The 25,593-nt window shown below is 44.1% G+C and overlaps 1 protein-coding gene across 6 annotated transcripts in view; it reads left to right on the plus strand.

Moving 5' to 3' along the window:
• The window catches only part of FARP1 (FERM, ARH/RhoGEF and pleckstrin domain protein 1), a 261,056-nt gene extending 243,167 nt beyond the window's left edge, over positions 1–17,889 (plus strand). For all 6 annotated transcript variants that reach the window (XM_063953058.1, XM_063953061.1, XM_063953062.1 and 3 more), the window contains exons 23-27: positions 857–969; positions 2,291–2,454; positions 5,805–5,912; positions 8,221–8,372; positions 17,087–17,889. In XM_063953058.1, coding sequence (XP_063809128.1) covers positions 857–969; positions 2,291–2,454; positions 5,805–5,912; positions 8,221–8,372; positions 17,087–17,168 — 619 coding nt within the window. In that variant the 3' untranslated portion in view covers positions 17,169–17,889. The remainder of the gene's footprint in view (positions 1–856; positions 970–2,290; positions 2,455–5,804; positions 5,913–8,220; positions 8,373–17,086) is intronic.
• The last annotated feature ends 7,704 nt before the right edge of the window (positions 17,890–25,593 follow it).

Below are 25,593 nucleotides of genomic sequence, written 5' to 3' on the forward strand. Positions count from 1 at the left end.
CTGCTAGTTAGAATTCAGTGTTTGCGGTGTTCAGATCACGGCATATTACATTAGAATATAGAACATGTGTGTAGGCACCACATGATGGCTTCCATGTAATTTGCGTATTTAGGTGACATCCTCATTTATTGTTATCGCGGATTAAGCTTCTAGATCTTGTTACACCCAGAGAGCACTTCCAATGATTTCTGTAGTATTAGAGCTTGCTTTTACATGGCAATAATAATAAGGGTAAAAAAGCATTTTTAAAGCTAAAAATAAAACCAAGCACAAATGTAAAGCTTATTTTGAGGAATAAAAAATATAAAAAAATAAAAACAAACAAATTATCTGTTTGCAGCCAATGTTGTGTTGGAGTCAGTGACCAGGTATAAATTCACATTATCTTGAGTAATTGTAGACTGTTATTTTGGGATACAGGTTGAGTATCCCTTATCCAAAATGCTTGGGACCAGAGGTATTTTGGATATGGGATTTTTCCGTATTTTGGAATAATTGCATACCATAATGAGATATCATGGTGATGGGACCTAAGTCTAAGCACTGAATGCATTTATGTGTCATATACACCTTATACACACAGCCTGAAGTCAATTTTAGCCAATATTTTTTATAAATTTGTGCATTAAACAAAGTGTGTGTACATTCACACAATTCATTTATGTTTCATATACACCTTATACACACAGCCTGAAGCTCATTTAATACAATATTTTTAATAACTTTGTGTATTAAACAAAGTTTGTGTACACTGAGCCATCAAAAAACAAAGGTTTCACTATCTCACTCTCACTCAAAAAAGTCCGTATTTCGGAATATTTGTATATGGGATACTCAACCTGTATTCCCTTCCTAGTTCCCGGGCTGAAATGGAGAAGTGGAGTGAAGATATTCAGATGGCTATTGACTTAGCAGAAAAAAGTGGTGGTCCTATCCCTGAGCTGGTGGCCAGCAGTCCCCCTGATGGCAGTAAGTAAACAGAGCCCAAATTGATCTACTCAAGTTATTAAAAGTGTGCTCACAGATCTGCTACAGTCTGCGTACAGTAAGTCTCATTTACATACTGCCCACACTGTGGATAAATAGGTTGTTGTTGTTTTTTTCATTTGCACCTACCTGTAATTATCTGCCAGGAAATATAGAACGTGTGCTCCCACTTGTAAAACATGGATCACTTCCCTAAAATGAGACTTCTCCAAAGTCCATGAGTAATGCAATCCCAGCTTTATGTCAAATGTGCAATAATTTTGGGAGGCTTCTAAAACATTTACGTATTTGTGAATTTTATTAGTCATTTGTTTTACTGAAAACAACATGTATCTGAAGGTGCATACACGCGATGTGATGTGTGTTTACGATTTTGACTATACGGTCAAAATCGTGAGAAAAGTTAGCACATCGACATTGTGTGTACACAGCTTGCGACACCGATGCTTGCTTCCGCAGGGTCGGTATCACAAGAAAAAGTAGACCGTGCAGGCATGGCAATTTTGACTATATTGTGTACAATCTAGCTTCTAGTACAGTCAAAATTGTATATAGTCAAAATTGTACATAGCCAAAATTGCATCATGTGTTGTCAATGGGTGGTCTTCTGTTTGCCGGCGGTCGGCCTCCCGGCGCTCAGTATACCGGCGCCGGGAGCCCGACAGCCGGCATACCGACAATTATTTTCCCTCGTGGGGGTCCACGACCCCCATAGAGGGAGAATAAAATAGTGTGGCGCGCATAGCGCGCCACCGTGCCCGTAGCGTGGCGAGCGCAGCGAGCCCGCAAGGGGCTCATTTGCGCTCGCCAAGCTGTCGGTAAGCCGGCGGTCGGGCTCCCGGCGCCGGGATGCTGGTCGCCGGGAGCCCGACCGCCAGCCAGCCGTAGTGAACCCGTTGTCAATATCGGTGGTTCTGGGCTCCGGGTGATTCAAGGGAAATTGCCAAGTCAAAATCGGCCTATAGGCAGAATTGCACCGTGTGTATGCACCCTTAGGTTTAGCAGTTCTAGCGTTTTTGTATTATCTGAACTTTTATTGAAACAATAGTACAATGCTGTAAAATAGTGATTTGTACTGTTACTACTAAATCTGTTTTATTACCATATCAGAAACGTATATTTGTAAAGCAAATGATCTGTGCTGTCACAGAGTTCTGTCTCCCTGACAAGAGCAGACTGATTGGAGAAGTCAAAGCAGTGTATATTGTATTCAGAACTTACTGATTTGCAAACGTTCCTGCATATATAAGCGGGTTACTGTAAGAAACACTACAAACGTAATCATTAATGTATGACGTTGTAGAGTCGCCGGAGGAGGGCCCCACAGACCAGGAATCTGAGGATGATTTAACCTCTTCTCGCACTTCTCTGGAACGACAATCACCACATCGCGGAAACACTACAGTCCATGTGTGCTGGCACCGAAACACCAGTGTCTCCATGATTGATTTTAGCTTTGCTGTTGAGGTACTGTGCACCATAACTCAATCATCCTGTTATAAAGCCACCTATTCTTATTCTCTCCTTTGATTGGTTTGAAACATTTTCTGTTTTTTCTCATGTTTGCTCCCACACAATATAGTTTTATTTATCTGGCCAGGCTCCATGCAATCCTGCTGCTCGCCCAAGGGATGAGTGACTAGAGGACCGTTAAAATTGGTCACTCACATAAGTGCTCATCTTCTGTCTGTATATTTCCAACATGTCCTATAATCATCATTTTGATGAGATTATTTTCACTGCGTCACAGATGTTTGGGGATGCGAATGCTGTAACATAGTTGGTTTTGCATGCCTAGAGGGGGGTACTGTAAAGATACTTACAGCTGTAGAGGTTGATGCAGATAAATGCAGGTCTGATTTGCATTTGGATTTTGTGCATTCACCGTAGCTGAGCGAACACAATGCAGTCACATCTACTCTTGCAGCTGAAAAAGTGTTACTGGGTTGTAACGTGGCATTTGCACATAGGCAAAGCTTAACGAGGGCACAGCGATGTAATTGCAGGATATGCAGAGTTGTGTAAACACATTTTATTTCAGAGCTTTATCACCAATGGTGCAAGTGTGCACTGATTGGTATCAACAGGGGTGTATCTAGTGGTCCGAGCGCCCCTGGCAAAGTAAAGGACTGGTGTCCTCCCACCCCATATTTTAAATAGGGAGAGCATGCACTTTTGATGTGTGTGGCAAAAAAAAGGGTCTTGTGGGGAAGGAGCGTGGCCACACAATAGTACCCCCAATTAAAATTACGCCACACAGTAGTGCCCCTTACATTCTGCCACACTGTAGTGTATCTCATTTACAGTACACAACACAGTAGTGCTCCTTATACATGTTACGCCACACAGTATTGCCCTTTATACATGCAACGCCACACAGTAGTACTCCTTAAGCACATAACGCCACAGGGTAGTACATCTTGTACAAGTTTTGCCACATGCTAGAGCCCCTTATTCACATTATGTGACACAGTAGTACCGCTTATACACATTATGCCAACAGAGTAGTACACCTTGTACAAGTTACACCACATGCTAGAGCCCCTTATTCACATTACGCGATACATTATGCCCACAGTTAGTAGTGCTACTTGCACATTATGCCCACAGAGTAGTAGTGTCATTTGCACATTATGCCCACAGAGTAGTGCCCCTTACACATTATGCACACAGAGTAGTGCCCCTTACACATTATGCACACAGAGTGGTAGTGCCCCTTACACATTATGCCCCCACAGTGTTTGTGCCCCTTACACATTATGCCCCGACAGTAGTAGTGCCCCTTACATATAATGCCCACAGTAGTAGTGTTCCTACTGGGTGACCAAGTGGCTACTCTGTTAGTATAGAGATAACTGGTGCGGTCGCTTCAGTGGTCAGCTGGAGGCTTCCTGGTGACTTGCTGTGCCCTGCCAGCTGGATGTTGACACAGATGTTCCACTGGTGGTATCAGACAAGTAATATACACTGGCTGCACACTGTTCACTCGCTGCTACTGCGTCCTCTGCAGATGGAAGAGAACCCAGAGGCTTTCGGTTGTTCTCGCTGTACTTCTGGGGTGAGTACTAAGGATTCCCTGGTCCATTCCTCCAGCCCAGGAGGGGTTTTGAAGTTGAGATGTTTAGGTTAGATAATAGGTATGTAGGTGCTATCGGATTCTACCCCACAGCTTTGGGTGGTACAGCCAGGCGGTGCCCCTGGTGAGTTCCATCCTGGCCAACCATGCATATGTATAGAGGAGGTGCAGTTGTATAGATGCGCACAACTTGGCATGTATAGTTCCATACACAGGGTATGGAACAAATTACTTCAACTTGGACTTGGAATCTGCCTGAGAGTGTATAGACTCAGGTTATTTCATTTTTGTATAGCAGATGTTCATTTCTCCATGTCTTCATTTGCACAAAAATGGAATAAACCATTTACAAAGGATACAGTATCTGGAAAACCATGCAAATTATATCAAAATGAGTTAATGATAAATTGTGTAGATATTCCAGTAGGTGGCAGCAAATCCCTATTGCAGAAGAACACTCATACCAAAGAATAGCATTTTAGGGAATCTGTTAAAAAGCAATTTTCTTCCATTGGCCTTAAATAAATGCACATCACCAAGAAACAGGAATTTGTTGTCCGTACGCTTTAAGCTGTCAAACAGCATTTTTCTTTCTGATTTTCATCAGTTTAAAAAATAAAATTGCCAGTGATGTCTGAAATCTCTGAGCTTTCCACACTCATTTCTCTGGCATTTCCAGTATACGCTCTACATATAGAAGCCTCGTTAAAATAAATGGGCTTTTTGAAATAAATGAGGTATTAGAGCTCTGCTAATATTATTCTAGAGAGTACCTAGGTCTCCTGGCGGTCCTTCAGAAGCTGCCAGCAAGGAAGATGGCATGTGATTGTCCGGCAGCTCAGGGTAGTCCCAGGGCACAGTAAGCAACTGGCAGCGCTAGTGTCATTCTTCTGGACTAATGTTGGAAATACATCAGCAATCCATTGTGGAATCTGAGAAATCCAGCATGTAAAAAATCCCTGACTTGCCGATATAAACCATTTCTTGGTCAGATTCGGCGAATTGAGGATTTCCAACATGTTGCATTTCCCTGCTCCCCCGATCCAGCCATTGTTAGAACGGGGAATTGCCCTGATTCTCCATTGATGGTATGGGCACCATTACTGTGTTTGCAAATCAACCTTTATAGATCCTACCACACCGCTACTTTTCTCTCACCTCTCTCTCATTGTATTGCAGTACTAATGTTGCCCCCATTATTTCCTAGTAATTTACAATCTTCCCTTCCCCGTGGATAGGAAAACAATACACACTACTTAATTTTATTCTATAAAGATAACATTTCTTCAAATCAATCTAAGGAGAGGTGTTGGTCCCTTTGCTGTTCTGTCACTAATACAACACACTACTCAGCGTGTGGGGTCATTTCTGAAGGCTTTATACAGTAATAGTTAGCTTAGATAGATTCCACCAAAAACACAATCTCACTGTTCAGTCTATTCTGCCATCATCACCATCTTCTATAGGAAATGCCTTATATAAAACAATACATTCCAACCCCAGAGTGCTAAGTGTCTAGAAAACCAATCATACTGCATCTATAAATATTCCAATTATGGACCTCACCAATGTGACTACCGAAACAGATGAGCAAACGTATTTTAGATTTTCATGGCATCATTTCACTGATCAGTTTATCTTATCTTTCATGTTTATTTTATTAAGCTTTGTAGGGTTAGTCTTACAACCCCAAACCCCGCTTTTATTTAAATGTCTGTCTCTCTTTCCCCCCCAATAACAGAATCAGCTATCCGGAAACCTGCTTAGAAAGTTCAAGAACAGCAATGGATGGCAGAAACTTTGGGTGGTGTTCACAAACTTCTGCCTATTTTTCTACAAATCGCACCAGGTAATCCCCTGTGATTGGGTCACTCCTGTTTCCATATTTAGGCCTATTATACTGCTCAACGGGGGTGATTGAATTCAAAGAGATGGCTGAGAAGTGACAGAGAAAGGGAAACCTTGTCAGCATCTCGCGGCCGCCTACTGTCTACAGTACCTTGTACCCTATAGATGTCAGCAGGAACATTTCCATTTTGGCCTACTGTGTTTCTTGAGGATTGCACATTTCCAAAACCATGTATTTTGATGGGACCTGGATATAATGAATTAGGACCCTGGGACCCTTATAATTATGAGCTTGGTGCAATCACTGAATCTGTACCTATTTGACTGACTGAGAAGTTAACATCTACATTACATAGATAGATAAACGCAGCCACTGCTGATTTTTATGATGTGCAGGATGTGCCGGCCAAACTCAGACATTTTTTTAAAGGGCCAATTATGTACAAGGCTAAACCATGCCTTGTACATGATTGCCACTTTAAAAAAAACATCAGAGTTTTGCCGGCATCCCGCACAGCCGCCGGACTTGGAGTTCATTACATCCCGACCTTGATGTCCAGCGGTTCCGGTATGAATGGTCGACCATGTTATGGTCGACAGTCATTAGGTCGACCACTATTGGTCGACATTGACATGGTCGACATGGACACATGGTCGACACGTGAAAGGTCGACATATGAAAAGGTCGACATGAGTTTTTTAACTTTTTTTGTGTCATTTTTTGCGTAAAGTGACTGGGAACCCCAATTAGTGCACCGCGTCCCCTCGCATGGCTCGCTTCGCTCGCCATGCTTCGGGCATGGTGCCTTCGCTTCGCTCGGCACACTTTACCGTTCCAATCGTAGTCCATGTGGATCGTAAAGTATGGAAAAGTTCCCCAAAAGAAAAAAAAGTTAAAAAAAACTCATGTCGACCTTTTCATGTGTCGACCATTTCATGTGTCGACCATGTGTCCATGTCGACCATGTCAATGTCGACCAATAGTGGTCGACCTAATGACTGTCGACCATAACATGGTCGACCATGTGAACGGATACCATGTCCAGCAGGGTCTTGTCCCTGACATTGGTGTAAGTAATAATGTTTGATGGCAATTGATGGAAATTATATTTAAGAAAAAAATAAAAATAGAACAGAATTTGTTACTGCTAGAACTGATAGCATGTGAGGCTGCTTCCTCATGGTAGTGTAATTACAGCCAAGGTATTATCATTTAATTATTACCAGTTATTTATATAGTGCACACATATTCCGCAGTGCTTTGCAGAGAATATTTGGCCATTCACATCAGTCCCTGCCCCAGTGGAGCTTACAATCTATATTCCCTATCACATGTACACACAGAAACATTCACGCTAGGGTTAATTTTGTTAGTAGCCAATAACATACCAGTATATATTTTTGGATTGTGGGAGGAAACCGGAGTACCCGGAGGAAACCCATGCAAGTATGGGGAGAATATGCAAACTCCACACAGTTAGGGCCATGTTGGGACCTCAGTGTTGTGAGGCAGTAATGCTAACCATTACGCCATCCGTACTGCCCAGGTATGTTACTGTCATAGCCAAGTGCCTCCTTTGCCATGCCAGGAGGAGAGGATTCTGCCCTTACCTCCTGCCTGCCAAATAGGTGGGAGGGCAGTGTGAAATACTGTCAGCCTCTGTGCAGTTACATGTTTATATGGTAATACAATCTAATTACCGGTATATCCACTTTATTTTTGTGTCAGGCACTGTGTGAACATAAGGACTTTCAGACACCCAAACAACAAATCCTGTTCTTCCCCATACCCAGTGTCGGACTGGGGCATGAAGGGCCCACTGGGGAATGCAGTGGAACGGGCCCATTTTTAGGGGTGTGGTCAGTCTCCAGAGGGGTGTTGCCAGCTGCTACATTGATTTGTGTAACCATTAGAGAGTGCATTATCTGGGTCCCTTGATAAATATATAAATAAGTGCATGTAGGATAATGTACCAGATAAATATTGGCAAAGCACTGTAGCGCATACATCATAGTCCTGTGCAGTGTAAGGTATAATGTGTAATTCAAGTATACAGCCTGGAACCTGATCCCTGGTGGAGGTGGCATGGGGCCCACCGAGGGTTTCCCCTGTATCCCTGTGGGCCAGCCCTGCCCTGCCCATACCAGCATGAAATATCATTTCTTTCAGTCTTTAAACCAAGTCCTGCTGTCACTATTGGGCAATTCTGCATGTATCTGACAGGTCCTCCCAGTCTAAACAAACCATATAGGAGAAAAAAGATTTTTAGATTGTGAAGTGTCCATCTTATGTATCCTTCTCATTTCAGGACAATCACCCGTTAGCCAGCCTCCCATTGCTTGGATACTCACTCACCATTCCCTCTGAATCAGAGAATATTCACAAGGATTATGTCTTTAAACTTCACTTCAAGTCACATGTCTACTACTTCAGGGCTGAAAATGAATACACCTTTGAAAGGTAAAGTCACCATTGGTGGCACGCTATAAGGTGTATTACCACACTGATTATACAAGTTCAGTAACCAAATTCTAATTATATTACTCATAGGATTACTCAGAAAATGTTTCCTTGTGTAAAATATTATTTAAAACACTATTTGTATTCTAAATGTTGTATTATATACCCATACAAATATCACCACAGAATCTTTAAACCAACATGATAAATATTCAGTTTTTAAAGATTTTTTATTTATTTAGTTTTTGTACAAAAATTGAGAGACTGATCAGGCTTAGGCTGGGGCCGAAAGAAAGCAAGGGCAATAACTACCCTGTTAAATCGGGCGCTAATAAATTAATTCAAGAAAACACCTGACATAAAATAATTGGTTTATTAGCAGCTCCTACAGGGCAACTGGATGCCTTAATCAAAAGATGTATAGTTAATGTTCTATGAAAAACATTTAAGGAGCGCTGATATCAAATAGAAAATCATTTAATAATAAAAACGGTGGAAAAAACCACTTAAGATGATTGGTTTGTAAATTCAAAACATAGGCAGTGCAAATGCATATACATATATAAATAATCACATTCACAATAAGAATGAATTAACTGTAATCGGCTTGTACGCCAATTATATTAGTATTGCAGTCCACAATCATAAATTAGGCTGGTGGCATCCGTACTGATAGAGGGATAAGTGAAATGTCTCCACAAGATATTTGAAATTTGTTAGTAGATTTAAGCAAAGGGGTTGTTATAATTGTAGTGTGCTATTGCTCACCCCTAGCATTAGGATCCGTTTTTCACTCGTAGTTGTAAGCGCTGATTCCCGTCAGTAGCAGTTTGCGGAGGTGACTCTCAGCAGCCGACAGCGTCTGTAGCGGGTTGTCCGGCAGAAGGAATAACCGAGATTTTGAAGCACCTCAGCAGAACGGGGCTTTTCCAAGCACAGCAGAAAGAGTTGAGCAGCAGTGGATCCAGTACACGTGATAGAGAGAGATCATCCTAATCCCTCAATAGCAGTAACGGATGGTCCGTGAGAGTCTCCAGCAGTGGACAAGCAATTAGAATGACCCTCTACGCGTTTCTCCGCCCACAATATCGGCGGTTTCCTCAGGAAGTGTGAATACCCATTTTGGCAGGTGTGGATGTATTTAAGTGGGTATCAGCCAACCAGCTTTAGAGTCTCTTTATTCACACCTGGAGATTGTAATTGGGTTTCACACTATGTTGGGTCATTTGCACAGATTGAGTTCACTGGTTTTAATCAGGTGTAAGCATTATATAGATTCCAAGTAATACTACAAAATAGACTAGAGCAACAGAAATAATATATAAATATGTGAGCATTGTATTGTCGTTGTCGGTGAAAGGTGTTGAGAATATGTGCATAGATAGTCTAATAAATATATATATATATATATTTTTGGTATATAGAGAAACTTGCTAAGTGCAAAATAAACTTAGCGCTCCCACATTATAGATTATAGTAACTTTAATATGGGGGATTAGAGTATATTAACTTATTGATCATTTTTAATGCATTATAATTAGATTTTAGTTTTTTACTTTATAGTAATCAACATTATTTCATCACCTTTATATCGAAAAACGGCTATTGTCATAAATATGGCATCCCAGGGTTTATACATATAAAGAACCAATATTTATTCTCATGGCTACAATAGCCCAGTGGACAAAGAAACGAACCACAGCCAAAAGGTCACCGGTTCAAGACCGGAACCAAAGAAGATACCCTCACATTTTATTTTCTAGTTTTTTTATTATTATGTATTTATATGGATGAAGTAAGTAACTATTGTTATATTGAGGAAAGGATTATTATACAGAAAAAGACTTCAATTGGTAGAGTAAAAAGGCTCAAATTAAAGCCAGAGCCGCACAAACTAAGGTAAAGTAATCTATAGGAGAGAGACAGAAAGGCATATTATTTATAGACAGCAGCAGTTTATAGCTCATGTCCCATTATGTGCTATCATTTAGCATGGTTAGAACTCAAAAATAAGACTATAAAAATAGTTCAGGACCTGCTTGGCCGCAAGGAGACTGCATATGGGCGCCTAGCAAGACATGTGCAGCAGTCCCCCCTGCTGCGGTTGGGTCGGACGGTAGGACGACGGGATTTCAGTGTGAACACATACATTTTAATGTACAAGTACCAGTCAAAAGTTTAGACACACCTTCTCATTCAATGGTTTTTATTTATTTTAATTATTTTCTACATTGTAGATTAATACTGAAGACATCAAAACTATGAAAGAACACATATGGAATTATGTTGTAAACAAAAAACTGTTAAATCAAATTATGTTTTAGATTTTAGATTCCTCAAAGTAATCCCCTTTTGCTTTGATGACAGCTTTGCACACTCTTGGAATTCTCTCAATCAGCTTCATGAGGTAGTCTCCTGGAATGATTTTCCAACAGTTTGAAGGCGTTCCCAGAGGTGCTGAGCACTTGTTGGCTGCTTTTCCTTCACTCTGCGGTCCAACTCATCCCAAACCATCTAAGTTGGGTTTAGGTCAGGTGATTGTGGAGGCTAGGTCATCTGACGCAGTACTCCATCACTTTCCTTCTTGGTCAAGTAGCCCTTACATAGCATGGAGGTGTGTTTGGGGTCATTGTCCTGTTGAAAAACAAATGATGGTCCCAGTAAGCACAAACCAGATGGGATGGCATGGCGCTGCAGAATGCTGTGGTAGCCACGCTGGTTAAGTGTGCCTTGAATTTTTAATAAATCACTAACAGTGTCACCAGCAAGGCACCCCCTCACCATCACACCTCCTCCTCCATGCTTCACAGTGGGAACCACACATGCAGAAACCATCCACTCACCTTCTCTGCGTCTCACAAAGACAAGGCGGTTGGAAGCAAAAATCTAAAATTTGGACTCATCAAACCAAAGTACAGATTTCCACTGGTCTAATGTCCATTCCTTGTGTTTCTTGGCCCAAACAATTCTCTTCTTTTTGTTCATCCTTAGTAGTGCCTTCTTTGCAGAAATTCGACCATGAAGGCTTGATTCACGCAGTCTCCTCTGAACAGTTGATGTTGAGATTTGTCTGCTACTTGAACTCTGTGAACAGTTTATGTGGGCTCTAATCTGAGGTGCTGTTAAATTGCGGTTTCTGAGGCTGGTAACTGTAATGAACTTATCCCCTGCAGCAGAGGTTACTCTTGGTCTTCCTTTCCTGGGTCGGTCCTCATGGGAGCCAGTTTCATCATAGCGTTTAATGGTTTTTGCAACTGCACTTGAGGATACATTCAAAGTTCTTTAAATTTTCCGTATCGACTGACCTTCATGTCTTAAAGTAATGATGGCCTTTCGTTTCTCTTTGCTGAGTTGAGGGGTTCGTGACATAATATGGATTACAACAGTAGTCAAATAGGGGTGTCCACTGTGTACTAACCCTACCTCTGCACAACACACCACATTAAGAAGGCAAATAATTCCACAGATTGACTCTTGACAAGGCACACCTGTTAATTCAAAACCATTCCAGGAGACTACCTCATGAAGCTGATCGAGAGAATGCCAAGAGTGTGCAAAGCTGTCATCAAAGCAAAAGGTGGCTACTTTGAGGAATCTAAAATATAAAACATATTTTGATTTAACACTTTTTTGTTTACTACATAATTCCATATGTGCTCTTTCACAGTTTTGATGTCTTCAGTATTAATCTACAATGTAGAAAATAATTGAAATACATAAAAACCATTGAATGAGGTGTGTCAAAACTTTTGACTGGTACTATATGTGTTCAGCCGAGCTGTGTTCTATTGAAATACTGTGTGTCACTGGCCGGATCCTGTTTTGCGGCATCGCGAAGAACAGGATCCTTGTGCACACAAAACCCCCATCCCGGCCAAACGGGTCCCGTTCAGCAGGACCCGCTTGGCCGCAGCTTAGGGATTGGTTCTGAATCGGATGCAAGGCCGATGTTAGTGCAAATGGTCGATGTTATTTAACTGCACGTGTCTAAGGGGTCTATTAACTAAGCCTTGGAGAAAGACAAAAAAAATGACTAACCAATCAGCTCCTGATGTTTTTCAAACACAGCCTGTAACATTGGTTAGCTGGTAATTTGGGGTACATTTACTAAGCAGTGATAAGAGTGGAGAAGTGAGCCAGTGGAGAAATTTCCCCATCAACCAATCAGCAGCTCTGTATCAGTTTATAGTATGCAAATTATAGATGTTACTTCAGTGCTGATTGGTTGCCATGGGCAACTTATCGACTGGCTCACTTCTCCACCCTTATAACTGCTTAGTAAATGTACCCCTTAATCTCTCTCCAAGGCTTAGTAAATAGACCCCTTAGCCACTGAAAAGTAGCACAGCGTAGTGCGTCATACGGTGTGTTCTCACAGAGGGGACAGTAGCAATTGAGACAAACAGTCTCAGAAATGCATTGGATGGTGTCTGGGAGTAATATGCAGCAGCCTATGAGAAAAGCACTTATCAGAAGTACAAAAATAAAACATTTTCTTTCACAATCATGGGAACAAAGCACACTTGCCGACCCTCCCGGAATGGCCAGGAGGCTACCGAAAATCGGGTGGCGCTCCCGCTCCTCCGGAAAGGTCGGCAAGTGTCCCGCATCCGCCGCCAGCTCCCGCGCTTCCCCCTTGGCTGCCCACAACAGAGCACCATTGGGCGGTCTGAGGGGGACCCGATGACGCAATTTGCGCTGATTGCGTTATCGTAGCTCAGCACCCCCGCTCTCCAGTGCCTGTTTTCCTCGGCATTGGATAGCGGGGGCTGAGCACAATGACATTTTTATGCTATGCCGCCACGCCCCGAACACGCCCTCTGACTACCGGACACGCCCCCTGTTTGCCGACCAGGCTGCCCCCTCTCGGCAGAGGAGGCAGCAATATCGTTAAGTATGGAATAAAGAGTCCCTAAGAGAGTATTCTCAGAAGGTGTAGTGCACAGCATCTTATGTAAGGTGACAAAGCAGTCCCTAAGGGTGTGTATTCTCAGAAAGTGCAGAGCACAGCATCTTTTGTAAAAAATTTAAAATTAAATTTGACATATCTGGATGCCAAAAAGACCAGGGGTCCTTAAAGTTACAGAGATAAGTTGGCAAAGTAAACATTAGGGTCTGTAGCGACACAGACCTAATGCATACGTGGACTCCCAGTCTGTCCAAATCTTGGGCTCCTAAGACCTAGAACCAAGGGGATCCAGTCGGGACCCTGATTATCACACACAGCTGCGCCAGAGAGGTTTAGGCTGCAGGGGGGTTGGGGGGGTCGTATTAGGCTCCCCTCAGGGTGGGTAAGGGTTAGGCTGCGGGGGAAAAAGGGGGTAGGTTTAGGCTGCGGTGAGGGGGATTGGGTTTAGGCACCATCTGGTAGGGTTAGGTTTAGGCTACGGGAACATCAGCATGCCGCAGTTTGTATTCTGCCCGCCGGCAAATCATACCAAACCCTAACCAAGAACAGGCAGAAAGTCAAGAAAACCCTCTTCTTCCTGATTCCTATCCTAGTCCATGGCTGGTAGCACCCTGTCAAAGTAAGAAGGAATGTGGTTCCAAGTACAGCCCTATCCTCATATTAGGCAATGAATGGAGACATTCAAAACAAATCTTACAGCTCCAAACCTCACCTGTTTGTGGAGATAGCCAAAGGGAAGACAGTCCTTCAGGTAAACCACTTAAATTCCAATGCATCTCAAGGTTGATGTACCATTAAGCTATATGGGGGATTGCATATGCCTCACATGCATGACACCAGGAAAAAAGATCTGTAGGTTTCTCTAAAAGAAATCCGAGAAGGCTGAGAGTGAAACCTTTTAAGAGCATGGTGTTAACAGCCCCTTCCAGAGCTTCCTGGAATAACAGCACTTAGCAGACCAACCACTGAAAGAGAGAAAATTATTACCTCACACCAACAGTTAATACCTTCCAAACCCTGTGGAAATGTTTGCCATAAACAAGCTTCCCAAACCTGAGCATGATCTAAAATTCTTTGGGGGCTATTTAGAGATGGATGCAGATATTGCTTCCCACAGCAAGATCTGCATCCAAATATTCACATGGTGGGGGCCACCCAGCATGTGTGTTGTTCTGCCCCACGATGTGTTTGCAATTTAATTGCAAACACATCGATTAGAGGACGACCCCTGCCTGCGCAGCCGGGTTGTGGTCACAGGCGGTCCGGCACCATTTGTTTCTCAGAGCGGCTGCATATGAAGTCATGCAGCCACCACGAAAACAGTACCGACATGCCTGCTTTGTTTGGATCACGCCCACCAAACTCCGCTGAGGCGACCGGAGCTGTCACTCATGATGCAATCACATATTCCAGGATGCGATCGCATCATGCCAGCCTGCACACACGCACTGCGGCTGGTGCGCTTTTGCTCAAACCCTCTGGTTGCATCCGCTGCATATAAACGCGTGACTGGGTCTGAATAAGACCCTTTGTCTGCAAATCATTAGATCAAAAGACTAAGGCAGAACTGTCGCACCGTAGAAGCCACATGATGGACATTCTGGTAGAAAAGGGGGAAGGGCAGTGGCTAACCGAAGAGATCAATTCATGGAGGCAGGTTTTCCCTCCCTTAACACCTGTGGAAGCATTGCTACTGAATAGAACAGAGTAAGGCTGTGTACACATCAGAACGATGTTCGCTCGATGGGGCATCATCTGCGATGGGGCCTCGACATCAGCAAGTGCATACACACTTGCCGATGTCTGCTACGACAGGGGGAGGAGCAGGGCCATGCTGCATTTGTCAGCATGGCCCTTGTAAGCAATATCGCACGGCGGACCTGCATACAAGTCCGATGTGCGTTGCAGGATACGACCCGTAGGAGAGCGCTTCGTATCCTGGATCAAGCGTACACACTATACAATATCACAACAAACCGACCGATATCAGCCAGACTGTATGTGATATTGTATAGTGCGTACGGACCCTAAGAGGCATACCAAGAGACTGACAACGTCTACCAGAGATGCCGTTGAGTCCCTTGTCTGGAGCTGAAGCACCGCCCTTTGAAGTTCAGACCAGACGCCTCAGGTCTCCATTCAGCTGAACCCCACCTTCACACATGTTGCAGGAGAACAGTTATCTTCCTGAGTGAAGGCGTTTCCTCCGCTTTCTACATCCTTGATGAAATCTGCTGTGATGGCTAGATCACTTAGATCTGCTTCTCTTGGTCTCCCGCTAAAATATCCACTACTATATGTGGATTAAAAGAACTCAGTGTCCCATGGATACTGTATGTGAAAAATAAAGGTTGGCTGTGTTAACAGGGGACTCGGGGAGTATTTTAACTTTGATAAAAAGTGTATTCTTACTGAAACTGGTGGCCTGTCTTTGCATTTTTCACTGGCATTAGTTGTTCTTCAAGTGCTAGGCCATTATGGTGTTTGTAGTGAGCCAATAACAAAATCCTTTAAATCCGTTTTTTAGCCACTTTATTACCCCATACCCACCAAGTATCAGCTATGGAAATAGCCCTAATTCCCTTTGCCTTAGGCTTGGTCATACCCAGGATAGGGTGCATGCATTTTTATGTGTCTGACCGCCATGGGGAAGGCAGCCCTGTTGGCAACTGGCCTGGATCTCCCCTCTATCGTTCCACCAACCCAGGCTGGCAACCTAAAATCAGATGGACCCCATGACATTTTTCCAGTGATCTTGGGGTACTCAGAACCAGGCTGAAAGCATTAGGAGGTAGACCATGCTTCCTTGTTTGCTCCTTCTGTCCAGCCCTTTATTGAAATTCAGCTAGCAGGCAAACAGCTATCTGGTGAGTGTATGTGAAGAAGAGATTTGTGACAAATGACTTTTTGAGACCATATCTAGCATATCTGATGAACAGCTGGTAATGTATGGAGTCCACCTGACTGTTGGTCATAAAAACCGCTCGGTAGGTTTATTTGATGAAAAAGTTGGTAGTTTATTGTCCACTTTATTCTCATTGGTTAATATTGAATTATATTTATAGAACATATGTTATGGAATGTGGTGTCCTGATAGAGCCATATTGATCACTGAAACACAGACAGAGGGAGTCTATTCCATTTTCACTAAATCACCTTTCTTCAGAGGGTTGGGTATGCGTGACCGCCGCTGGGGTTCCTGGCAGTCAGCATACCAGCCGTGGGATCATGGCAGCAGAATGCCGGCAGGAAAGGTGGGGACGACAAGCGCAACATGTCCCTTGCTGGCTCAGTGAGCTGTGCTCGCCATAGGCTCTATTCCCACTCTGGGTGTCGTGGGAATAGTCCCTGCTAGTCTGCATGCCGACTGTTGGGATTTAAAGGGGGGCAGGATTTAGCCGTCTGTAATGTGACATATCTACATCCCTCTTCAGACTATTTCAACTTTTAAACCTTTTCTTAAGTTGACACCCTGGAAAGGTCCATTTTAAACACATCTTATGTCGCTTAATTGACACAATATTGGGTATAAAATGTGTCAAACAGGTCACCCTTGTTATGTCTGCTGATGCAGAAATGTTTATATGCCATGTACTTGTCCTACGTTGTCTTGTACTGTAAGTCACTGTTTTCTTGTGCTTATTTTATGTACTCTGTTAGGGGCGGTAGGATCCTTGTGGCGCCATATAAATAAAGGATAATAATAATGATTGCTTGCCCTCCTGTTGATACACTGCATTTTATTTTAGTGCATGTATTTGGATTGCTACAAATTAATTAACATATTCTCTTTACTTGATTGCAGGTGGATGGAAGTAATTCGAAGTGCCACGGACTCTGCCTGTCGCTCCCGCCTTTTGAGTCACAAAGAGTCCCACTTGTACTGAAGTTAGAACATTCCCTGGCTCCCAAATCCCAGCTGCTTTCTAGCGGGAATTTGATACCAGCCCTTGTCGGAGTTTTGGAAGGCCAGCTGCTCCACGCAGGAACAGACACTGCCTCTCAGTGACTTTTTTCAACTTTGTTTGGACAGAAACCTTAAAAAAAAAAAAAAAGTTTTTAAAAAAGAAAGACAAATCCCTTCCTGCTGTAAATTAACCCATTGCTGACAGCAGGCAGTTGGTCTTCTCCTGTACAATACATTCTGACATTGTTTGAATTTTGTGTGCCAACATTAAAATGTGTTGTCTCTAGCATAGTGGCAAATTATTAAATTTTTATTCCTATTCCCAGTTTTTAAACGTATTATTGAATTTAAACACGTGTGTACACAAGCAATGACAGGTCAATGTTTTTCTAGTGTTTTTTTAAGTTATAAAGCTTTCTTCAATGCAATATTCATACGGTATAGCTGTTTTTGTAAAGGTTTACATTCATACAAAGCACTTTAATCACCTCTGTTGTGGAAGCCAAGCAACAGGAACAATAGTATACAGGTAAAGCAAAGTAGAATTAGACCACGAGGAACTGCAGCATAACGTATTGTTCCTTTATAATAATTTTTTACACAGTACATTTTATTTTTTGCATCCTGGTCACTAACCTTGCTGTATATTGATTAGACCGTTTTCTGTCATGGAGAAGCATTGCAGTAAACTATTTGCCAAATATTGTTGTGGTTTCTTGGTGCTGTGCAGAGTGCCGCATCCTCACTGTGGTCAGTATATGGACGCACTGATTGCGTTACATCAGAAGTGAATTCAGTCATGTGCAACAAAGTGTATTGCATACGTACGTTATGTTGTGGCGTAATCTAGGAAACCCTATTACCTCCTGTGTGTGTTTTACTGACTACTACCAGCAGGAAGGGGAAGGAGGGGGGAGAGCCAATCAGCACCAGAATAAAACCATTGATGGTGATTAAACATTGCAAAATTACCATCAATATTAAACCACTCCGGACCCAAAACATTGATGCTTCCAATTGATTCCCAACCTTAATCTCCTTCTTAATTATGCCCTATAAAGCAGATACTAGGCAAACCCTATGAGACACTTGACCACAATGTTGTGGGTGTATACTTTCTATTGGAATGTACACTGCTCAAAAAAATAAAGGGAACACTTAAACAACACATCCTAGAGCTGAATGAATGAAATATTCTTATTAAATACTTTGTTCTTTACATAGTTGAATGTGCTGACAACAAAATCACACAAAAATGATCAATGGAAATCAAATTTATTAACCCATGGAGGTCTGGATTTGGAGTCACCCTCAAAATTAAAGTGGAAAAACACACTACAGGCTGATCCAGCTTTGATGTAATGTCCTTAAAACAAGTCAAAATGAGGCTCAGTAGTGTCTGTGGCCTCCTCGTGCCTGTGTGACCTCCCTACAACGCCTGGGCATGCTCCTTATGAGGTGGCGGATGGTCTCCTGAGGGATCTCCTCCCAGACCTGGACTAAAGCATCCGCCTACTCCTGGACAGTCTGTGGTGCAATGTGGCATTGGTGGATGAAGCGAGACATGATGTCCCAGATGTGCTCAATTGGATTCAGGTCTGGGGAACGGGCGGGCCAGTCTATAGCATCAATGCCTTCATCTTCCAGGAACTGCTGACACACTCCAGCCACATGAGGTCTAGCATTGTCTTGCATTAGGAGGAACCCAGGGCCAACCGCACCAGCATATGGTCTCACAAGGGGTCTGAGGATCTCATCTCGGTACCTAATGGCAGTCAGGCTACCTCTGGTGAGCACATGGAGGGCTGTGCGGCACCCCAAAGAAATGCCACCCCACACTATTACTGACCCACTGCCAAACCGGTCATGCTGGAGGATGTTGCAGGCAGCAGAACGTTCTTGGCGTCTCCAGACTCTGTCACGTCTGTCACATGTGCTCAGTGAGAACCTGCTTTCATCTGTGAAGAGCACAGGGTGCCAGTGGCGAATTTGCCAATCTTGGTGTTCTCTGGCAAATGCCAAACGTCCTGCACGGTGTTGGGCTGTAAGCACAACCCCCACCTGTGGACGTCGGGCCCTCACGGAGTCTGTTTCTGATCGTTTGAGAAGACACATGCACATTTGTGGCTTGCTGGAGGTCATTTTGCAGGGCTCTGGCAGTGCTCCTCCTGTTCCTCCTTGCAGAAAGGCGGAGGTAGCGGTCCTGCTGCTGGGTTGTCACCCTCCTACGGCCTCCTCCACGTCTCCTGATGTACTGGCCTGTCTCCTGGTAGCGCCTCCATGCTCTGGACATTACGCTGACAGACAGCAAACCTTCTTGCCACAGCTCGCATTGATCTCCCATCCTGGATGAGCTGCACTACCTGAGCCACTTGTGTGGGTTGTAGGGAGGTCATACAGGCACGTGGAGGCCACACACATTACTGAGCCTCATTTTTACTTGTTTTAAGGACATTACATCAAAGTTGGATAAGCCTGTAGCGTGTTTTTCCACTTTAATTTTGAGGGTGACTCCAAAACCAGACCTCCAAGGGTTAATAAATTTAATTTCCATTGGTAATTTTTGTGTGATTTTGTTGTCAGCACATTCAACTATGTAAAGAACAAAGTATTTAATAAGAATATTTCATTCATTCAGATCTAGGATGTGTTGTTTTAGTGTTCCCTTTATTTTTTTGAGCAGTGTATATATATATTCAATACAGCCTCCTCAATAGGACATTTATAAAACATGTAAAATTGTATCCCCACCAGTAAACACTACAAAGGTTTAGTCACAGTCCACAGCGTCACTGGTGTATTTATAATGGGTGCACACAGGCCCTCGTGGTCCAATTTATTTTTAATACTCACCCTCCGAAGTCCCACTGCAGGACTCACTGGGAAAATGGTGCGGTGTTATGTGCAGTAGGAAAATCACTAGGAAAATGGCTGCCGCGCCATCTTTCTGTAAATCTGCGCATGCGCTCTGGGACAGCAGGAGAAAATATATAACAAGTATATATAAAGGCGCTGTGATGAGTGTGTTTTCCCTAGCAGCTGAATAGATAAGGGGTAGTCAAACCCTTTGGAAAACAAGAAGAAAAGAAAAAATATACAGCGCTAATTGACACAGAGTAATCTGAAAATATATAGATATTTAATGTAAGGAAGTTGTAAATAAAATTTCTTTTAAACAATTTAAAAAAAAAAAACTACACTCTAAGGTATAGTGTGTCTCAAGATTGACTTCAGGTGGACTAAAAGATCTGTTGATACTGACACTAAGTATGCTAGGCACTCATCAACATAATTAAACCAACACATACACAGTCATAATAGTGGACCAGATGTAAATTAGTTCATCCAATTGGATGTGATTACCAAGTCTGTGTTCCGTTTAAAAAGGCTCCCGTAGAATGTGAGTCCGTATGGCAACGGCAACAATTGTTGGGGTCCTGGTTCACAGTTCGCTTGGAACTCCGTGTTCCATTAGGTGGATCCTCCTATAGGTGTAGTAGGCAATAGCAATGCCAGTAGGGGTCCTTGTTCACGGAGACAAAGATAGAAGCAGAGGTCCTGACTGTAGATGGTGGCGTGATGATGGTGCTGGTCAGCATGTGTCCACACAGGTCTTTGCCTAACACGTTTCGCTGCTCCAGGCAGCTTTGTCAAAGGTCCTGACACTGTGGGGCAATTGTGGATCTGACACTGTGGGGGCAATTGTGGATCTGGCACTGTGGGGGCATTTGTATACCTGGCACTGTGGGGGCATTTGTGGATCTGGCACTGTGGGGGCATTTGTGGATCTGGCACTGTGGGGGCATTTGTGGATCTGGCACTGTGGGGGCATTTGTATACCTGGCACTGTGGGGGCAATTGTGGATCTGGCACTGCACTATTGGGGGCATATAATGTAAATTTCGGCTCATACCGTGTGCTATAATGTAAATTTCGGCTCATACCGGCTGCTATAATGTGAATTTTGGCTCATACTATGTGGTATAATGTGAAAGAGGCACCAGTACTAGATAGTATAAGGGGTCCTACTATTGTGGTGCATAATGCGTATAAGGGGTGTATGGTGTGGTAAACTACACTGAAGACCACGCCCCCTTTTGAGTGGCCATGCCCCCTTTTCTGGAGCGCGCGCGCTTAACTACAAACTTCACATTTCCATACCCCCACTTAAAAATTTCCACTTCAACCACTGGTTGTGTGGATGTACACTTGTATGTTGTTAGAATATTAATTATATTTGTAAGAGCATAGACTAATAAGTGGGAGGAGTCAGGAATAGTAAGGGGAGGAGTTACAGAGGTGGGCCTGTGTGCTTCAAAAATGCCAGGGCCTATTTTTAGTCCCAGTCCGGCCCTGCCTACAATGTAGAGTACGGGAGAAGAGCCTGGATCGTCCCGGCGGGTCCAGAGTAGCCGGGCCGCCGTAAAAGACATACGACAATTTAAGTTAAGTTATAAATCTTCAAATTCTAAGGGCAGGGGATGAGTATGTAGAGTTAATCCAGGAGGACCATATCTTCTCGTGTTTAGAAAGGGCATTATTTTTCATATAAATGTACCGATCCTTCAATACTGTGTCATTCACAAGGGCTTTAAATGCAGACATCTTAGGGGAGAGTGAAGCCATCCATGTCCGCGCAATGCACACCTTGGCGAGGGCGCATATACTGCAAGCATACAAGTCCTCCCACTTAGTCCCAAAGTCAGTTCCCCCCACTCCCAGAATGCAAAATCTTGGAGTCAGCATGCCTCTCGGTATCCCTGTGTGTTCCAGAATCGACCCGACCCTAGCCCAGAACGTCTGCAAGGATGGACACTCCCACACCAGGTGCCAGAATGATCCGCCAGCGGTCCCGAACTTAGGACAGGCGGCGGCGCCACCGGACGCAAATCTGGCCAGCCTGTTCGGAGTCATATATGATCTATGCAATATAAAGAGTTGGATTTGTTGGAACCGTAGTGATTTGGTGACTTGGCTCGAGTTCCCCAGCGCCACCTCCCAGTCATCCACATCCATGGGGCCCACGTCACGCTCCCAGCGTTCCCGAAGGTTCGAGAGCGGGTCAGCGTGCATTGTTTTTAGAAGGTACGAGTAAGTGAAGGAGATCACCTTGACCCGACCCAATGAGCATAGAAAGGTCTTTATAGGAAAGGGGAAAAGCACCGGGGGGGAATCCCCGAACTGTGATTGTAAAGCTTGCCTGAGCTGTAAAAATCTATAAAAGTAAGAGTTCGGGAGACCAAACTCTTCCTTTAGTTGCTGAAAGGACTTCATTGTACCATTGTTGTACAACTGGAATATGGAAGTTACGGAGTACGGCCCCCCCCCCCCATGCTATCATACCCAAGCATACGTATCAAAGCCATCCAGATCTTCATGGCCTGAAAAACAATAGGAGGGGACAGCCGAGAGGCGCTCCCCCCCCCCACTGGAATCTGTGTCGGAGAAAGGTCCGGGTAGTAACATTGGAGAAACGCCCAGCACAGACTGGCCTCCTCTCCACCCCGCAACCAGATACCGATGTGTGCCAGCTGGGCCGCATAGTAGTATAATTGGAAGTGAGGCAAGGCCAAGCCACCATCAACTTTTTGTCTAGTGAGGGTATTTAACTTTATTCTAGGCCTTTTATTGGCCCATATCAGAGATGATAGTATACTGTTTAATTTCTTAAAGAAGGCCAGGAATATGTATACAGGGGATTGCGAAAGAACATACAGTAGTCTGGGCAAAACGATCATCTTAATAAGGCTAACCCTACCTGTCATGGTCAGCGGGAGTTTACACCAGGCCCTCAACTTTGCGTACAATCAGCTGTACAAGTGGGTCAAGGTTCAAGGGTATAAAATCCAAGGGGTCATTAGTAACCTGGATCCCAAGATATTTAAACTGGCCTGTCCAGCTCAGCGGTAGGGAAATCTTTGGGACCTGGGGAGGAGAGCCCAGAATGGGCATTATAAATGATTTGGACCAGTTGATGCGGAGACCAGAGAAGCCGCTAAAGGTCTCTATGACCTGCAACACTACAGGCATATCCACACTGTAGTCGTGTAAAAAGAGTAATAGGTCATCTGCATAAAGGGCTATTGTGTCAGTACATGGGCCCGTGTCAACTCCCCCAATGTCCAGGTGCGATCTGACCAAACAGGCCAAGGGTTCGAAGGCTATGGCAAATAAGGCTGGGGAAAGGGGGCATCCCTGTCTGGTGCCCCAAATCAGAGTAAAGGAGGAAGAGACATAGCCATTAACCAAGATCCTGACGCTTGGGCTTTGATATAGCAGTTTGATCCATCGTATAAAATTAGGGCCAAAGCCCATACATGTCATGACCCCCCACAGATATGGCCATTCAACACTGTCGAATGCCTTAGCCGCATCTAAGGAAACCACAACCGCGTCCGAGGGGAAGTCATGAGGAGCCTGCAAAATAGTGTATAGCCTGCGCAAATTAATGGACGTGGATTTCCCTGGCATGAAGCCAGATTGATCCTTGTGTATTATAGATGTAATGACCAAGTTGAGCCGGACCGCAAGGATTTTTGCCAGGATCTTGGCATCAGTAGGGATAAGGGAGATCGGTCTATAGGACTCTACTAGTTTGGGGTCCTTGCCGGGCTTTGGCAGTACTACAATTACAGCCTCGGACATTGAGGGAGGAAGTTGATTAGTGGCAAATATGTCTGTATACATCTCATGCAGCTTGGGACCAAAGAACTGTATGTATTGTTTATACAGCTCAGTGGGGATGCCATCGCTTCCCGGAGACTTGCCACTGGGAGACATACCCACCGCTGCAGTCACCTCCTCCAAAGTTAAGGGCACGTCTAGAATATCCCTAGCCGCGGGGGAAAGCTTGGAAAGGGGTATATTGGACAGGTACAGGTCTAGGTCCTCCATGGAGCACGTCGACTGAGAATCATAGACCTCTTTAAAGTATGAAAAAAAACATCTGCGCTATGTCGGGGGTATTATCTACTATGGAGCCATCAGCGTCAGACATCTGCACTATCATGGACCCAGGACGGTCATAGTGCACCAAATGGGCCAATAAACTACCTGGCCTGTCCACCTGCATATATATATATTAGTGGCCCTGAACAAAAGGGAGCGCGCATTTCTATCCGAGAGGTGAGCTAGCCAGGCCTCCTGAGCTAGTAGCCAACTTGCCTTTAGCGCAGAAGTACCCTGAGCTAAGTAGCGGGTCTCTAGATCCCTATATTCAGATTCAAGCCGTCGCTCTATACTCTATCTTGCGGGCAGCTATTTTGCCTATCAGCGTACCACGTAAATAAGCTTTGAATGCATCCCATATAACCGGTGTCGGGGCCGAGCCCACATTATCCGCAAAGAAACCCTCCCACCTAGGCGGTAAATCCGGGCACTCTCCCAGCTGAATCAGCCAGGACGGATGTAACTTCCAATAAGACTGTCCCCTCCGGCACTCCACATCAAGAGACAGTAACAGGGGCGAATGGTCGGACACCCCCCGTGCCTCATAATGAACATCCGTTATACTAGAGGTAGGAGCACAGGCGAGAGCAGGGCCAGGTCGATTCTGGAGGAGCCATGCGTACCGGAGAAACATGAGTACTGCCTAAGCGTAGGATAGCGAGCCCTCCATACATCCACCCACTGCATGCTATCTATAAAATCCGCAAACTTAGACTGAGATATAGATTGGCCACCCCCCGAATCCCGAGAAGACCTCCATCTATCCAGAGAGGCATCCAGCACGTTGTTAAAATCCCCTACACAAATAACAGGAGTATGTGGAGAGGCAGCAATAAATGAGGCCGCCTTCTGCAGGACATCATACGAGAATGGGGGAGGAACATTAACAGACAAAATAAAGAAATTACAGCAGTTCAGCTTGCATTCCAGAAACACAAACCTACCATTTGGATCCGTGTTTACCATAATTAATTCAAAACTGTACAGTTCTCTTTATCATGACTGACACCCCCCTGGAAGAGGAGGAGAGAGAGGAATGATACGCCCAGCCTACCCAAGGCCTGCGGAGCGACAGTAGTCTATTCTCCTCCAAATGAGTTTCACTCAGACAGATAATATCCGGGCCATATTTCTTAATCATTTGAAATACTAAGGATCGCTTTACTTTATTATTAATGCCCCGGACATTCCATGCCAGAATCTTTAAGGCAGACATGTCGTCCTTTGTACCATCTGGGACATAGCGTGCAGAGACCCTACAAGGTGAGAAAGGAGCCCCCCCATCACCATTATCCAAGTTTCTATCTGCCCGTACACGGTACCATCCCTGGAACCATATCGCCCGCAGGCCCCGAGCCAAACTCCTCTAAATAGCATAACATCACCTCGCAGTTTGATAAATGGTCATATGAAAAACAAAAAACTGAAAAAGAGAAATAGGAAAACAACAGAAAAAC

Source organism: Pseudophryne corroboree, chromosome 2 (assembly GCF_028390025.1).
Source record: "Pseudophryne corroboree isolate aPseCor3 chromosome 2, aPseCor3.hap2, whole genome shotgun sequence".
NCBI classification, from domain to species: Eukaryota; Metazoa; Chordata; class Amphibia; order Anura; family Myobatrachidae; genus Pseudophryne; species Pseudophryne corroboree.